Source organism: Engraulis encrasicolus, chromosome 15, assembly GCF_034702125.1.
Source record: "Engraulis encrasicolus isolate BLACKSEA-1 chromosome 15, IST_EnEncr_1.0, whole genome shotgun sequence".
Classification (NCBI taxonomy): domain Eukaryota; kingdom Metazoa; phylum Chordata; class Actinopteri; order Clupeiformes; family Engraulidae; genus Engraulis; species Engraulis encrasicolus.
The window spans coordinates 16,395,237-16,413,855 of NC_085871.1; the positions used below are offsets into that span (position 1 = coordinate 16,395,237).

Consider the following 18,619-nt stretch of genomic DNA (forward strand, 5'->3'; position numbering starts at 1 on the left):
TATGTAATGGGTTTTATTTCCTTTCATGCATTATTTTGAGTTTTACCACTCACTATGACCAATTTTGAAGGCAATAGCTAATGGCCATGTTTCCCTTCTGAACTTAAGAGTTCAGAAATGGCACACAAAAAACCTGCGAACATAACCAACACTCAAGACGTGCTATCGAGAAGTCACCTGTGTTACAACTTATAGAGGAAATGTGGCTGGGTATGGAATTCTTGTTGTCTTGTAGTGCTGTGCAATAGTAACATGGGGTACAGACGAATCCAATTGTGTGTCTTGTTTGATCTATTTTTATTATTAAAAACTCTTGGGTGTAATTCCTTTAGTTTTAATCTAGTGGGTTAGCATGACAGTCAGACGTTTCAGCCTAAGCCTTCTTCAGCGTCTTTACCTAAAAAGGCTGGTTCTCATCAAATATTGTTTTTCACCTCATAGCTAACTTAAAATGTAGGCCCTATTCATATCCATGGAAATACTGTTTTATGTATTGATCTTTTTGACTTTACATGCCTCTTACCTCATTAGCAAGTCGTTTTTGACCCTACACTATTATGTTTTACTGCTCATTTTCCCAGCATGGTAAGCTATAAAATAAATCACCCCTGTTACCAAATTAGTTATCCAGTTTCTCTGACACTAGCCTCATGGTGATTTACTTAAAGATCCCACAGTGTATTTTTTGGGACATGAGACCACACCAGATCCATGGCTTCGAAGTTGCCTGTACTCAGGTGTGACTTATTGAAAAAATATCTGAGCCAGCCTCGCTAGGCATTTATCTTTTTTGTGTAATGGTGCCCTCTTGTGCTGACTCCATGACTTAGTATGAAACTTTCAGTGCAAGCCTATATAAGTAGGCCTACATTAAAAATGATGAATAAAATATAAATGGTAGCCTGACAAGCCAGACAAAATGTGACATTAAATGTGAATATTATAGTCTGGCCCAGATCAATGACACATCGGAATATTGTTGATGGGAACAACCCGTTATTTCTCAAACTAAATAAAAGAACAGAAAGGCCTTGACACCAGTATGCTATCACAAAAGGATTTTATTTGTGATGTTTTGGTCAAAGACCTTCTCCAGGTCATGTTTGATAAACATTTTTTAAAAATCTGCAGGTAAGTATTTGGACATGCAGTTAATCAAATAATTGATCAGAGTTACAAAAGTACAAAATCCTCAAGAATTTCAACAGTACAAACCCAATGTTATAATAAAAACATGACATATTTCTCTCACAAAACTAGATGTAGCACATTTACAAAATTTGAAAAAGTCGACAATATTTACATGGCTCTTACACTCTTTGAGGTTCTCTAGAGTGATGATTAAGTAGGTTTCAAGCCCACATTTCTCTATTGTTCTACAGACGACTTCCAGAGTATTGTCCGTGCATCCTCAGAGTCACTTTTGCATGTTTTTAGTTAGGCTACATGAAAAAGTGAAACTTGAACAAAGTGTAAATGCCTCATACGTCAGAGTGATACAGTTTTATATTCCTATGACTTAACATTTTGTGTTCACATTTTACTGTACATGGAGGGTATAACCTCTGTGATCATGTGTCATCTTAAGATGGAAGACTGCATTTTTTGGGGGTGAAAGACAACACTAGATCCATGGATTGGAAGGTGCTTAATAGGCTAAGGTTTGACTTATTTATTTAAAAAAGAAAATAATTTCACATCTTATTTTATTTCATTTGCATTGGCAGCTGTGAGAGGGCACTCTAGGCTTGATTGTCATATAATACCTGAACCTGAATCTGACCCTGAGTAATGTGTGTAAAACAAAACACCTTTCATCACAGTGCCCAAACAAGGCAAACAAGTTCACAAATGGATACTTGAACAATGCGATGCAGACATAGGTGCACATGATCAGTCTTCATCATATGAGTGTAGGAGCAGAATCAGTGTGCAGTGATTTTCTTTTCATTTTACATTATTGATGGTGAACAAGTATTGGTGGGTAATATATTGCCACTTCTCAGTCCAGGCACATTTGAGCCAGGGAAGGGAAATCGCATTAGACCCTTTCAAGCCAAAAGTTGAGAATATTTTGAGTCACTTTCATGTGTCGTAAAAGACACTGGTGGAGCAATGGTCTTCTTCCTCATCTGACACAGAACTGCACAGGCCAAGGCCAGTCCTAGAGTCTGGGCAACAACACATTACATTATTGTACAATTTGAAGAAAAAATGGTACCACTTTTAGAATAGGCTTCACATGTTGTTCACTTATTCAATTTATACAACACTGGTCTGAATTTATATCGCCCCACTTGAAGTACTGTTAAATTCAACTCTTAGTGTGTTGAATTAATCATAGGTTTGAATTTAACCTGAGAGCATATGGTTTGCAGTGTTATTTTAACACTATCAAATGGGGCAGTAGTATGCTCCACGTGCTGAATTAACACAGCAAAATATACAGTGCTGTGCAAAAGTATTTGCCCCCTTACTGATTTTTCTTTGCCTTTTGCGCCTTTGTCACACTGAACCTTTTCAGATCATCAAATAGGCCTACATTTAAATACTAGACAAGAATATCCCAAGTAAACATAAAATGACATATTTTTTTCTGAAATGTTATTAGTTGAGAGAAATGCCATCCAGGCAGACCTGCATGCGTCTATGTGAAAAAGTAATTGCCCACCTTGTTAAAGATGAGATAACTGATTAATCATATAGGCCTACAACTGAGTTATATTTCACAACTACTCAAGTCTCATTGCTACCAGACCCTTCAAATCAAAAGAGAACCTGCTTGACAATGTGCAGTATAGGCAATATCGAACCCATGACATCATGCTGCGATCCATCAACATTCAGGGGCAGATAATATAAAAAATAATTTACATGTCTAAGTCTGAAAAAGGTTAAACCATTTCTAAAATTGTTGGCACAAACCATGGTGAGAGCCATTATCCACAATAAAGAAAGCATGCTGCAGTGGACACATTTCTAAGAGTGGCTGCCATACTAAAATTACCCCAAGAAGACAGTGATGGTTGATCCAAGAGGTCAGAACAGAGCATAGAATAACATATTATCAACTGATAACTGATTTCTGATTACCTCAGAAAATGGCAGTGGTCATGGCTCAAACATAAGGAAGAGACCAGGCCAAATGGCATGCATGTCAGAGTCCCAAGTCGGTTCAACAAATTATTAGGATTATGGGGCAATTATACTTTTTCACATAGTGTCATGTAGGTTCGGATATCTGTTTTCCCATATCAAATTAAATCGGTCATTAAAACTTGTTTTGTGTTTACTTGAAAGTTATCTCTACCATTTAGAGTGCTTCACACAGTGGCACAGATGCAATAAAAGCTAAGAAATAAGTAAAGGCCAGAGGAAACACTTTTGTACAGCACTGTACTGCGTTCATTTACAAGTGTACAGTTGAGGACGATATTATTAGCCCCCCTCCTGAAATTAGACATTTCTGTTGATATCTCAGTAAGAATGACCATTATTAACCGTTTCTGTTATTCTGGAAACAAATACACTGATGGAGATAATGTTCAATGAGTTGAATTTGGATTTTTCTATTGTTATGATGAGTTTAAACAAAAAAGGGCAAAAATGACAAGGACAAAATTATTAGCCCCCTGATCATTAATAGTCAATATGGCGCCATTTATGAACCAAAACTGACAACAGGCTCTGATAAGTTGCTACCTAGGTTGGCACATGCCCCACTAGGGATTTTGGCCCATTTCTTCACTGCAAAGTGTTCTAGCTGGGCCAAATCGCATGGATGCTGAGCATAGACATTAACCACAGACTCTCAGTGGGATTGAGGACTTGACTATGAGCGGGTGATTCCAATATCATGGTTTTAGTGTCTTGAAGAACCTCTGAACTAATCTAAGTGTATGCTTTGGGTTACAATGTTGTTGGAAGACCCAGCAATCCAGATTCAGACCCAGACTCCCTGTGTCTGAGGCTGAATAACAGACTAAACTTGATGCCCCACCACTGTGTGTAACTGTGGAAACTGCTTGGCCTCATTAGACCAAAGAAGCATTGGACACCTGCCTAGATGATTGGTATTGACCTGGCCTCACCTGGAGTTTTTCCCCCACCAAGAAAGACAGTTGTTAGGGCTTGTCATCATATTGGGCTTTGGGGCCATCATCACAGACAAACCCCTTTACTAAAGGCAGTGCATATCAGAGTATTATTGAGCTTTGCCTGTGAACATTTGAAAGTCAAAAATGAGTTTTGAACATCTCTGCTTTCTTCTGATGATATTCAATTGCACCTGCTTTGATGCATGAATTCTGCTTCTGTCAGGTGAAGAAAGGGATAGGCCTTGGATCGTTATAAGATGGTTTCCACAATTAAACATGGTGGTGGATGCATCATTCTGTGGCAGCCTCAGCCACAGGAAACCTTGTTTGGGTGCACGGCACCATAAAAACTGAAAAATTATGATAGAATGTGGAAAGTGACCTTGCAAAAATATGCTCATAGAGGGAGCTAAGATCTTCACTGGATCTTTCAATAAGATAATAACCCAAAACTTGCATCCTAAATAGTTCAAATGTTCTTCAAGGATACTAAAACCATGGTCATGGAGTGGTTCAGACCTCAATCCTTTAGACAGTCTCTGAGGAGTGCTGAAAATGAACGTCCATCCTCAACATCCATGCCATTTGGACCAGGTTAACTATTTGCAATGAAAAAAATGACCAAAATCCCTGGGAGAGCATGTGTCAACATAGTTAACAACTAATCAAAGTGCCTGGTGTCATTTTTTGTTCATAAATGGCACTATATTGACTATTTATGATAAGGGGGCTAATAATTTTGTCCTTGCCATTTTTACACTTTTTTTGTTTAAACTCATTGTGAAAATGGAAAAGTCCAAATTTAACTTATTGGATACTATCTCCATGGTGTATTTGTTTCCAGAATAACAAACATTTATTAATAATGATCATTCTCAATGATCAATGAAGAGATATGTCTAATTTCAGGAGGGGGGCTAATAATATCGTCCTCAACTGTAAGTTCACTCATTGCCATGCACCTTTCTTTGGAGACCGAAAAAAGATACAAGAAGGCCACATACCGATAACAACAAATACGTGACGGCCACTCCTATCACCAAGTCCAATGAAGCCTGACCCGACTGGATTATCACTGGGAGACACGGCTGGGGGAAAAAGGATACATTTAAAGCCATTCATGCGAGTTCATCATTCGTATGACTATATCATTCAGACTCATTCGTAGCAAGTAGTCATATGGAACCATAGCCATTCAGCAGATTTACCACTTACATAGATGGACATTGTCAGTTTCAGAAACATATATACTGCATGCTTGCCTTCACTGGGTAGAGAGATTATGAATTCACCTCTGTTGAAAGCTAGAATGGGAGGACTTTTACTTCCTCAGTAGAGTTTTTCCATCTCTGAAAATGTACACAATACCTCACCTGTCCAAAGACCAGCACCTCCTCGTCTTCAATTGTAACAGGAATCTGCACAAGTGAGAAATTATTATTATTATATTATATATTATTGCGGGACAGGGCGAATGTTGACATTCCAGTTTCTAACTCCACAAAAAGAAGGCAGAACATTTTGAAATAAAAATTGGGTGTAACATAGTTAAATGTTCTAACTAACAAATCGCTTCCTAGGCGGAGGTCTGCAATCTCAGAGTGCAGTTCAAGTCAAGTCAATTCAAATTCTTTACGTGCACGGGTCAAAGAATTTGAAATGACATTTCTTACTTTCCCATGCAGACATAGACATTCTTTAGGTATAGGCATAGACAGTATAGACAGAACACATACAGACATTTAAAGGGATACTGTATGAGATTTTTTTGTTGTTTACTTCCTGAATTCATGCTGCCCATTCACTAATGTTACCTTTTTCATGAATACTTACCACCAGCATCACATTTTAAGTATTCATTATGACTGGAAAAATTGCACTTTTCATACATGAAAAGGGGGATCTTCTCCATGGTCCGCCATTTTGAATTTCCAAAAATAGCCATTTTTAGCTGCAAAAATGACTCTACTTGGACCATACTAGAAAATATTTGTTTATTACTTCGTAAACTTTCATGTAAAGATCAAATTTGGCAATAGGCAGCCCAGTTTCAATGAGCAGCATGCAGTACCTTTTTTGACCATTTCCTGCACAGTGTCCCTTTAAGCACACATACAGACATTAGCAATTGTTAGGGGCCAAGCAGCGAAGCTGCCTGGCACCTTATAGTGTTTCTACTGTTTCTTATTATTTTTCTTTCTCCTTAGGGAGTCTATGGCAGCCCATAGAGCCGTATGGTCGAAAATGCTGAAAATTGGCACACGCGTTCAGGACCGTGTCAGCATTACCCACAGCAAATTTTAGGTCCCCAGCCCTAACCCTCTAGCGCCACCAGCAGGCCAAAGTTGCAGGTACATTTCTGCTTGTAACTTTTGAACCGCTGGGTCAATTTTCAAAAACTTGGTATTCCTAGAATCCTTGAGCCAAGACAAATCCAACGCACCCTATGACGTCATTTTCCGCCTGGATAGTTTTCCCGCCATTTTGAATTTTGTGAAAATCAATAAAAACCCATAGCCTCCCTCAATTTTTGACGTTTTTTTCTGAAAATCGGTATATAGCATCTCTGGACTGAGCTTCACAAAACTTATGCCTTCAATTTTGTATAGCTTTTATCGTTTGCCCGTGACAGCCAATCAAAAACGGCCTAAAAGTCGCCAAACAGGAAGTGAAGTCATATCTTGGCAACCCATGGTCAAAATCTTCTGCAAATTGTCACAGACATTCTTGTCCATGCCATGACCCACCAAAACAAATTTCAGGTCGCTAGCTCAAACTCTCTAGCGCCACCAGCTGGTCAAATTTTTAGCTATGTTTCTGCCCGTAACTTTTGAACCGTACGCTCCATTTTAAATCTGGTGGTACCGTTGAAATCCTTGGGCCAAGACGAATCCAACGGATCCTATGACATCATCGTCAGCCAATCAAAAGCAGCCTAAACGTTGCCAAACAGGAAGTGAAGTCATATCTTGGGAACCCATTGTCACAATCTTCTGCAAATTGTCACAGTCTTTCTTGTCAGTGCCATGACCCACCAAAAAAAAAATCAGGTCGCTAGCTCAAACTCTCTAGCGCCACCGGCTGGTCAAAGTTTTAGCTACATTTCTGCCTGTAACTTTTGAACCGCATGATCAATTTTTATTCTGGTAGTACCGTTGAATTCCTTGGGCCAAGACAAATCCAACGCACCCTCTAACATCATATTCGCCACAATAGAATGCCCGCCATTTTGAATTCTGTGAAAATCAATAAAAACCCATCTCCTCCCTCAATTTTTGACATTTTTTCTGAAAATTGGTATATAGCATCTCTGGACTGAGCCTCACAAAACTTATGCCCTCAATTTTTTATATCTTTTATCGTTTGGCCGTGACAGCCAATCAAAAACGGCCTAAAAGTCGCCAAACAGGAAGTGAAGTCATATCTTGGGAACCCATTGTCACAATCTTCTGCAAATTGTCACAGTCTTTCTTGTCAGTCCCATGACCCACCAAAAAAAAATTCAGGTCGCTAGCTCAAACTCTCTAGCGCCACCAGCTGGTCAAAGTTTTAGCTACATTTCTGCCTGTAACTTTTGAACCGCATGCTCAATTTTTATTCTGGTAGGACTGTTAATTTTCATGGGCCAAGACGAATCCAACGCACCCTCTGACATCATATCCGCCACAATAGAATGCCCACCATTTTGGATTTGGTGAAAATCAATAAAAGGCTCCTCATTCTTCAAATTTAGTCTGATTTTCACAAAACTTGACACACATGATCTCTGGAGCACTTTGAAGAGATACCCAAAGGCGTTTTATTACATCTTTTACCGTTTGGCCGTAACAACCAATCAAAATCCTCCACACAGACGCCAAACAGGAAGTGAGCTCATATCTCAGCGACAAATAGTCAGAATCTTTTGGGAATCGTCACACACATTCTTGGCTATCCCATGACTCCCCACAAGAACTTTCAGGTCTCCAGCTCACTCGCTAGCGCCACCGGCAGGTCACAAATCAAATTTCGAGGTATATTTCTGCTTGTAAAAAATAACTGTGCGTGTCTCTGACAGTCTGCCTGCTCAGCTCTTTCGGTTCCCATGGCGACTTTTGCGGACTTTCTGCTTGGCCCCGCATTGCTGCTTGCAGCTATATTTATTATTGTTGTTGTTATGAAGGGTTTTGGTGAGAAATTGACATTTATGGTGTACTGTGGTACAGTCATTACATTATGTTTGACATCACATATTATTATATCACGGCCTTTAAATGACCCAAGGCCTTATGCTATCAATGCACAGTCAATACAAATGTGGGATGGACAATGTCTTGCTAGAGGGCACTTCAGCCATGGCTGAAGGTGCAGAATGGGGAAAAAACCCATCCTGCTTTGCACAATCGATCTGATCTGAAAGACAGCATGGAATCTATCCCTCAGTGAGGGTTCCAGAGAAGGGACTCAGAATTGGGTCTTCATTTCATAGCGTGTATTGCGTGGTACCTTGTGTTCTATCTCCAAGTTAAAAGTGAAAGATGTCCGGCGCCATAAATGCAAGTGTCCGGACCTGACCTACAAATAATGCATTAGCAACACACACTTCTAAGGAGATGCCCTTCCTGGCCTGGAGATTAACTCTCCAGCTCTCCCAGTTCTCCCTTGAAGCATTAATTGCCTATACCCAATAGTCGTAAAATAGTCGTAAATATAATAATGCCCAATAATCGTCAATATGCTTAATCTGAGCTGGACACCTAAACCTCCCTCCCACAAATTTCCAACGGCCTGTGGTCAACGTGTGATTATGGGGTCAACTTGTGTTCATCCCACGTGAACTGAGAAGCACATGAATGTGCAGAAAGCACCTCCAGAATACGCCAGAATTCTACAGCTTTCAGATGACTTTGCCCTGGTCCCGGCGAAAGCGGCCCTGTCTATACCTAAGTGTCAGCTAAATGTAATGTAATGTAATATAATGTCATGTATTAAGACGGTTAGCAAAAGGTTCTCATATACAATCATAATGAGGCTGCATTGGTTTTCACTTACACACTGCATAGAGGATGTCATTATCGTGGGGCAGTGGCAGGATACTGGAATGGTGCCCTTCCAATCGGAATATCCAGTTGTAGTTCCGCAACATTTAGCCTGTGAAGAGAAATACTTTTGTGAGATTTAATCTGTCCTTATAACCATGATACCAATATCAGCCAATAAAAACATTGCTATTAATATGAATATATCCAGTCCAGTGCATTCACAAATATTTTTAATTTACTCCAAAAACGTTACAATGATTGATAGCTAGTGATGCTGATGATGCATGGTGCCACCAATTCAATCACAAAGCAAGTAGTTGGGTACACCCATTAAACACTTTGTGGGTGTGTTTTAACCCTTTCTGAATGTCTTTTTTAAGCCTTTATTAGCCTATTTTTTGATAGGACAGTGTAGAGGAGACAGGCAGCGAGTTGGGAGAGAGAGATGGGGAAGGGTTAGCAAATGACCCGGGTCGGAAACGAACCCGGGTCAGCCGCACAGCAGTCCAGTGCCCAGTCACCAGAGCCACGGCTGGGCCCTTTTCTGAATGTCTTTAAAGAAGTATTCGGAAACAAACACTTCAGTCTGACCAATATTTCCACATAGGCTATGTGAAGGAAATGAAGGCATCACCTCTTTTTGGATACGCTCAAACGCTTCTTCCAGTTCTTTGTGCGCCTTAATGAGGTCCATATCTCCGTAATGCAAAACAATCAAGTCTTTCACCTAGATTAGAGGACAATTTGACATGTTAGAAAGACACTCCAAAACACAGTAGAGAATTAAAGCTGTGCCATCCAGTTAACTGTTTCTGTCAGGGAAAATATAAAATGGGTAGGCTACAGATGCCAAGGGGACAAGCATTGAAAAACATCAATAGTTTCACCCAATAATCAAATGACTAAGAAATTAGGAGAAATAGGTGTACTCCTTTTAATAATAAAAATAGGCACAATAGGACTACAATGTTTTCTGTGCAGTACTTTTTCAATGAGAATCCCCTACATTGGTAGAATGAGTTGCATACCGGCAAAAAAGTCAACACTGCGTTATATGTGGGGCATACGTACCATTTTTAGTGTATGAATAAATAGGATGCTGCAGACAAGCAATACCAGGATGACCACACACACACCAACAGATAACTGAAAGAAATGAAAACATTCTATGTAATTCAGTTCATAAAAAAGCAATGTGAGTAGCTGTAGTGGTGGTGATGGTGGTGGTGGTGGTGGTGATGGTGATGGTGGTGATGGTGGTGGAGGCTAAAATGTGCAATGTTGCCAAGTATTCATCACAGATTGTTGAACAAAAAAAACATTTATCTTGATCCTTTTAAAAAAAATGTGTGTGAAAGTAACCCTTAAATACTTAGATAAGATGAAGATAAATATCATTGTTGACTGAGGTCTAGAGCTTTCAGAACACCCACATACACCAAAGTCTGTTCCCATAAGTCCCATCACTCGGCGGCCATCTTGGCTACGCCTCAAACTGACTATTTGAGATTAGTCAGTGATGGGGTATATAAGAATGAATGGGGGAAATAATGTTGTGTGACAGTGGGACAACACAGCGATACACAACTCATATGGTTGGAATCACAATGAAAAACTGGGTTTAATGGCCGTCTTAGAATGACCGAAACATGAAAGTAACACTTTAAAACAGCGTTTTTCTTTATGCTATTTTTGATCTGCGCATGCGCCACATTCCACGACAACGTTCTGTTTTGCGGCAGGTGGGAGCAAGTTGCGTGGACTTCACCTCTTCCGGCCGGCTGTCAAACGGGCATCCATTCTCCGGTCATCGTACAGAAAAGACACTGGATTTATTTTCTGATAGCCAACGCAGTAAGCACAATGGTCGTCCCTGCTCATCAGTAATAAAAAAAATAATAATGATGTAGGCCCTAGGCTATCCTGCCTCAAAATTGGTGTTTTAAACTGTGATATCATGTTGATCAACGGTGAAAAATATAAGAAAAAAAAGCTAAACTGATCAAAGTTGAATGTCTTGCAGACTTGCTCCCGTTTTGCTTTTTCTTAGGGTGACATAAGGTAAAGTGGGCCACTTTTTGGTAGATCGCTTGGGAAAATAACAAAATAACATCTATACATTTTAAATTTACATATATAATTAATAGCTACTATATTCCATCTTTTTGTGTTGGAATTATNTTATAAAACATAATTATTTAGGCCCTATAAGTCTTTAAACTTTCGTTGTGACAATTTTTTTTGAATGGGCAGCTTCAGCCAAAGTGGGCCACCTTATCAGGTTAAGTGGGCCAGTTAAATAAAAAAGGGAAAAAGTCAATAATTCATTTTTTTTTTAAATGCTAAAACACAATTCTGTTCTTCCACATGTCTCTGGACAGTGTTCATCCTATTTTTTTATTTTCTGTCTCCTATCTTTTCATATATATTAATTTCTTTTCACCTGCCATCTTGCCTCATCTTTTCTTCGAAAGTGTACACAAACATAGCTATCTCCAGCTAGCTATCTCCAAGCAACAGCAAACACCCATTGGTTATAATGGCGGCCCACTTTAGCTGAAGACGTGTGGCCCACTTTACCATAGGGGGTTAAAGTCATTTGGGCCACCAACATAAACCCTTTTTTTCTTAAATTAGGTTAATATAATCAGACTAACACTATTTGATCTGATTTATACAACCAAGACTGATAACATGAGCATTTTTTTAATCTGTAGGCATGTTTTAATATAACTATATGATCCTTATAATATTCAGCCAGATTTGACATGCCAACCTACTTACCATGCAGTTTCTTAGCGCAAACAACATTTGAATTACTGCCCCTCCCACAATAACAACCAAAAACCAATCAAATTAAGTGTTACTTGTCAAGCACAGTCATGGCAACAATTTAATATCCTTTTTAGACATTGGCTCTCATTTCCATAGGCGCTGGGACCTCGAAACCTTAAGCGGCCCACTTTGGCTGATGGCCCACTTTAGCTGATGTCACCCTACTTATTTGTTTTCAACCATAAGAAAAACCACAACGAGTGTGCCCATGTATGCACACGGCCGTTTTTGTTTCCGTGATTAGGCCTATAGGCCTATCTGTCCCTTTGTCTTGCACCTGCATTTTGGATGGACGCAGAAAGGTGATTTATGGTCGAGTTGCGCTCTCTGCCCAATTCACAATGAAGTTTCCACGGACGGCAAACAAACCACATGGCCGCCAGCAAACAAACCGATTAGGTACGAGCAGTCGTAAAGGTTTACGTTTGCACTTGCGTCGAGGCGTCGAGACGATTGGATAAGTGACAGCGCAGCTCAGCAGGCAATTGGCTCTCGTTACCGGACAGGTGGGACTGACGCCGGCAAACGCCATGTTCGCGTAGCCAAATGCTCTCGTTCATTCCTATGGAAGGTTTCATGAGTGATTCGTCTCGTATAAGACCGTCTCTGCATACACTTCATCCCCACTCCATCCCATTTGGTCTGACTCACAAATAGTGTTCCCTTAACTCTTCGGTCAGTGTAACTTTTTCAGAGTTAATCTCAATATTGCATGTGTATTGAGAGGTGTAGAGTTAAAATAACACTGGCCACCTACAGAATTGACGTTTGACTCCATGTTAGTCCAATTTCCCTTTCCACAATATTGAAAGTCTGGATTTTTAATAAGTTCATGCTGAAATATTACACTCCATTTCTTAATGTGTGAGAAGTTTCTTAACTGGTGGGCCGGGACCCACAAGTGGATCTTGGAGGGGTCCTGGGTTACAGCCGCAGTACTGAATAGATGACTGTGATGTTGACGAAACATATACTCCTCTTCACAGGTTGATAGACATGTTGCATGTCAACATACAATGCAAAGCTGATGCATATCAAATATACTCCAATAGATTCTGATGGCACGACAAAATATTAGGTCACAGCATAATAACCATGGAAAATTGTGGGTCCCAAGACTATTCCGGTGAAGAAATGATGGCTTAAAATACATTACAGAAGTACTACAATACAGCAGGACCCACCACAATCAGCGGCCATTGTTTCTTCTTCAAGATGCCGTAGAGCCCTATGGCAGACATGGCTACCAGGACTACTCCAAAGGCGTACATCAAAGAAACGGCCCACGCACCTGCTGACATCACTTCAGCCTAGTGGAGAGAAGAAGAAATCAAGGAGATATTCACTGTTTACTTGATTTATCATCTTACAATAGTTCATACTTGAGCACATTTGCATGAATTTCTTTCACAAACAACACATAAATATGTACTAAACCCAAGACAAAACAAATTAAATAGTTGGATTATTATAATACATATTGTATTGGTTAGCAACATATTAATTTTATACAGCTAATAATAAACAATTTCGGTTTACCTCAACTTGACTGTGCATAGCCCCATGGAGAAATAGAAGTACGACCAACCATACTGCTCCAAGAACCTGTAGGGAAGCGCAGAAAGCATGATCAAAGTTAAACAACTCTCCATCGCACTGCGGTGCAGAGGTGCCCCATCATCACTATTGAAACCTCCTGGACCAACGAGATGCCAAGGACACTCTAATGGCAGGCTCTTTGATCAATGGTTGATTCTTGAGAATGTGGCTAAAACAGGTTTTAATTTGAAAGAAAAAGTTAAGGTTTAGGCTATTGTCATCATAGACAAAGGTCTTGGCTGTGCAGCAATGTAGGCCCTCTCAGATCAACCTCCCCATATTTGACTTTTTTCATAAAATAGGCAATGTTTTTGTCAACGCTTAAAATCCTTTTTGTTGTGTTTTATTTTTTCATGGCAGGAGAACGTTTCTACCTCAACAGTCTTCTGTTTAGGTCGAAACGTATCCTGCCATGAAAAAATCTAACACAACAAAAAGGATTCTAAGTATGCGGACTCCTCACTCTGAAAAGCATATTCTTAAAACTTATTCTTAAAAACCCTTCATTACCTGGATTTATTTTGTTCATGAGAGTGTGATTGATTTTCAACAGAATTAGCACTTTCATTGCTGGGACATGTTTTTGCCCAACTTTCAAGAATCAGTGATCTGATTTCAGTACAAAACCCAAGGGATGGTCACACACCATGGGTGTCATACGCACAACTGCCCCAGCATATTTCTCCTATCCTTCGAGGATGCCCAACATTCTATCCACCACTTTCCCATTGCATGGAGCAGTCACTTTGGCTCCTTCAGGGTCCTTGTATGAAATTAGCTCACAGTGTACCCCCTTATGCCCACTTCTGACAGGGGACTTGCCTCACCTCGCATACCATGATGTAACAGGCATTATACAGCTGCAATTACTCTAACAAGAAGATGAACTAAAATCATAACTGGGTCACATTCCTGTGGATTGCACAAAGCACTTGCAGGTTTATTTCTTTATTTGTAATACTGCTTTGCACTTTAAATGTGTACTGTGCAGAATGTGGCCGGGTACTAGCTGCATATCGAAACTGTGCTGCCTATTACCAAATTTCCAAATACCAATATCTTTTAGTAAACCAATATGTACTACCGGTAATATGACGAAAGTACATAAGTTTTGCGGCTAAAAATGTCTATTTCTGGAAATTCAAAATGGCGGACCATGGAGAAGACTCCCCTTTTCATGTATGAAAAGTGCAATTTTCACAGTCATAATAAATACTTAGATGAATTCTGCATAAATCTGGAAATAAATTACAAAAAATATTACACGGTGCACCTTTAAATGCATCAAGAATGTAATGCCACTTCTACAATAATTGCATGAAGCTGGTCTCACCGGTTCTGCTTCTTGTGTTGTACTGTATGTTAGCACTGTCCTGGTCCTATTTATTCTTGTGTTGCCTACATGTGTTTTTAGATTCCATGTTTACATGTGTGATGTGTCTTGTAGTTTATATGTAAGGACACCCATATATGAAAATATATATAACTGCAAAACCAGTTTACCTACGGCAGGGAACCTATGTCTCGAGGGCTATTTGCGGCCCTTGAGGCCATTTTATCCGGCCCCCGATATAATTTTAATGTAATACAGCTTCACATGAAATATGACTTATTTTGTAAAAGAATCTTAGAAATTACATTTACAATACAATTCAGTTATATCTTTCTTTCAATATAGGCATAAATTGCATGGGGAAATCCTGATTTCTGTTCATAGTACGGCCCTTGTAGGAATTTGAAGTGGCCCTTAGAATGGAAAAGGTTCCCCACCCCTGACCTATGGGTACCAATAAACTGAGCTGAAACTGAACTGAGGGATCAAAATCGTGTTCCCTCAAAAAAGCCAAACCACTTAATTTTATGGCTTGCATTTAACAAGATGCATTACTGAAATATTAGTAATGTTCCAAACTTTAGAACGTTCCCGACAATGTTAACAGGCAATCTTATCTGAGGACCTGAATCAGCACTTGTGGATTTGACTTATGGGAAAAAACTAAAACAAAAGATCAGTGAAAGCCATTTCTTCCTCTACAGTGTACTTGCTCAATTATGTACGTGTGTGTGTGTGTGTGTGTGTGTGTGTGTGTGTGTGTGTGTGTGTGTGTGTGTGTGTGTGTGTGTGTGTGTGTGTGCGTGTGTATGTGTGTGTGTGTGTAGGCCCGCCAACAAGATAGGTTCATCTCTAAAGTGGTATGGGCATGTCCCTTCTGTCCACACCAAAAATTATAGCCATGGGACAAACAGGTATTTTGTCCCGGTCCCAGGAATTAGGGGGGAGGGCCCAGAACTGGGTCCTCATGAAGTTCTGATTAATTATTCTATTTTATTTCAAAATAAGTTAATGTGAGGGAGGCCAAAATGAGGCTGAAATGATTTCAAGATCTTTTGACTTTCTTGTCCTCTTTTGCCATCAGTGTGCAAGTCTGTTGTAGAACAACAACAAAAACCCCAACCTCACCCTGCTCTCAGAGCTTTGGGGAGCTAAAGAGGTTAGGAAATAGGGAGTCGAGTTTTAAGCCAGGTTCAGTACTCCCAATACATTACACGTCGCTGACACTTTTAGCCAAAGCGACTAACAGATGTTTTACAGGGTATTGGTTAAAGTTGCTGGAGCAGTATGGGGTCAGGCGCCTTGCTCGAGGGCACTTCAGTCATGGAGAGAAGTAGGGAGTGGAAGGGTGGAATTCGAACCTGCAACACTGTGATCTAAAGCCCATCTCCCTGACCACTAGGCCACAGCAGCTCAACTCTGCCCTACGCCCAGGCGAATAAGCAAGTGCTCTCCCTCATTCTCCCACATGACAGAGACATGGTAACCATTACCCCACACTATACCCATGGGCTGTCCAGTAATGTAAAATCTGTACTGTTGTACGGCTCAGAGTGTTGGCGAGTAACATCTAACGCCGTGAAAAAAAGTTGATGCCTTCCACAATTGATGCCTCAGGAAAATCTGTAGAATCTTCTGGCCAGAGAAGATCTCCAATGCACATCTACACAAGAGGACCAAGTGCAACAGTGTGGTGCTAGAGAGATGCGAGGGAACACAGCCAATTCCAATGGCTTGGGCATGTTCTCAGGATGGACCAAGACTGCATCCCCAAAACATTTTTTTGCAGGTGTTTTAGGCATCAACAGGTTAAAGGGACACTGTGTGAGATTTTTAGTTGTTTATTTCCAGAAGTCATGCTGCCCATTCCCTAATGTTACCTTTTACATGAATACTTACCACTACCGTCAAATTCTAAGTATTCATTATGACAGGAAAATTGGCACTTTTCATACATGAAAAGGGGGATCTTCTCCATGGTCCGCCATTTTGAATTTCCGAAAACAGCCATTTTTAGCTGCAAAAATGACTCTACTTGGACCATACTAGAAAATATATGTTTATTACTTAGTAAACTTTCATGTAAATATCAAATTTGGCGATAGCCAACCCAGTTTCAATGAGCAGCATAGTTGCAGTACCTTTTTTGACCATTTCCTGCACAGTGTCCCTTTAAGACAAAAAAGAACAAATAGATGTCAACAACTTCATAAAAGAGAAGAGAAACTGAAGAAGTGATCAGCAAAAAGAGGAAGAGAGAGTGAGATTTTTTTCATGAACTTTTTAAAAATCGCTAGCGCTATTATAGTGCTATTGAATGTTGCTGTTCACATATCGACTATAATGACAGCAACATGTTGAACAATGCCGTTGGGATTACTTTCAGAGTGATTTTTCTGAACAATAAAATAATGTCAGCCAGAATTCTTTAGGACAGTCAGGGGTTTTCAAAGTGGGGGCCGCGAGGGGGTGCTAAGGGTCCGCGGCAAGTTGGAAGAAAAGGTATAGCAAAAAAATATATAATTCAATTAATTTACACCTAAATAAATACAAAATAAGTTAAACAATATTCCTATAAATTAAGAACTGTATTATAATAATCGATTGTATCTCTGAACATGTTTATTCATTGTTATTTTATATATCGCAATGGAGCACTGACACACTAACAGACATAGACCATGGTTGTGAAAGGGGGTGCGCAGGAAACGTAGTGCGCGAGCCATGCAGAGGGGGGTGGGGGGAGGTGGGGTCATAGTGTGTGTGTGTGTGTGTGACCCATGCAAGGGCACATAATGTGCATGACCCATGTAACGGTAAATCATGGAAGCGACAGATACAGTTTACTGCTAAGTGTGAAGGTGATTTGCACGTAGTGAAGGGGAGTAAAGTTCTCTACCTGGACTCGAACATGGACCTACTAAGATAATACACTACGGCTCTGCCCGCAACACCCAAGAACTATAGGCTCCTGGTGTGACAGTGAGAACAACCCACAACCCTACTGATGGTCACTCCATCACACAATTGTTCAAAAAAGAGGCCGCATCTTACATAGTGCCTTCTTCTGTACGCATGCTCATTCTTTTTTTTTCTTTCTTTTTGTTTTTTAATTGATTTGGCCATTTGGGCCAGCACCCTAACAATGTAGACCTATTGCTATTATAAAAGTGAAGCCTGCTCTCAGCTGAAGAAATCACTCCATCACACAGCCATGGTGTCTATCTACAGCACATCACAAAGACTCACTTACCCCAATAATGACATCCACAGCAATGAAAGCCTTTTTCAGCTTGGTCGGTACTGGTGCCATAATCCACTTTCAACTTCAACACTTTAGTAACACTTTAGTAACACTTTCGTAACGCCTCAGAGTAGCACAGCTGTAGCACAGGTCAAATGCCCTGCCCCCTTCAGTTCACAGAGGAGTTAAGTACATACACAGATGATGTTCTCTTGTTGTCTGTAGTTGTTGAAGAAGCTATACTGACTGATGGACTCCTTTAGTCCTGTAGTTTGTTACTGTAGTTTTGTAGTTTCTCTAACTTCTTGCAGTCACGCAAAGGGATAGTTGAATAGATGGAGCTAGATGATAGGTGATAGATGATAAAGTCTTTTAGATGGTAACCACGTACTGCAGAGGCATCCTACTCCTTATCTAAACCAGAGGAGGCTATGCTGTGGTATTCTGCCTTGTCTCATGCGGGCTGTGTGCTTAAATCCATGCAGCATGG

General features: G+C 40.1%; 1 protein-coding gene across 1 annotated transcript; it reads right to left on the reverse strand.

Moving 5' to 3' along the window:
* Positions 1 to 1,043: 1,043 nt before the first annotated feature.
* On the reverse strand, positions 1,044 to 18,619 carry LOC134463836 (tetraspanin-8-like). Its single transcript, XM_063217141.1, has 9 exons — positions 18,139 to 18,619; positions 13,493 to 13,558; positions 13,138 to 13,263; positions 10,190 to 10,264; positions 9,753 to 9,845; positions 9,129 to 9,227; positions 5,471 to 5,515; positions 5,102 to 5,185; positions 1,044 to 2,171 (listed from the first exon to the last, which is right to left on the reverse strand). Exons 1-9 carry the CDS (start codon positions 18,196 to 18,198, stop codon positions 2,052 to 2,054), a joined length of 768 nt encoding a protein of 255 aa, XP_063073211.1. The 5' UTR covers positions 18,199 to 18,619; the 3' UTR covers positions 1,044 to 2,051.

Coding starts and splice junctions, on each gene's coding strand:
- LOC134463836 (XM_063217141.1), bottom strand. CDS start 18,198: ATGGCACCAGTACCGACCAAGCTGAAAAAGGCTTTCATTGCTGTGGAT. Junction 5,186..5,470: donor AGGTGCTGGTCTTTGGACAG/GTGAGGTATTGT, acceptor TTTTTCCCCCAG/CCGTGTCTCCCAGTGATAAT. Junction 2,172..5,101: donor TCACGTATTTGTTGTTATCG/GTATGTGGCCTT, acceptor GTTGTTGCCCAG/ACTCTAGGACTGGCCTTGGC.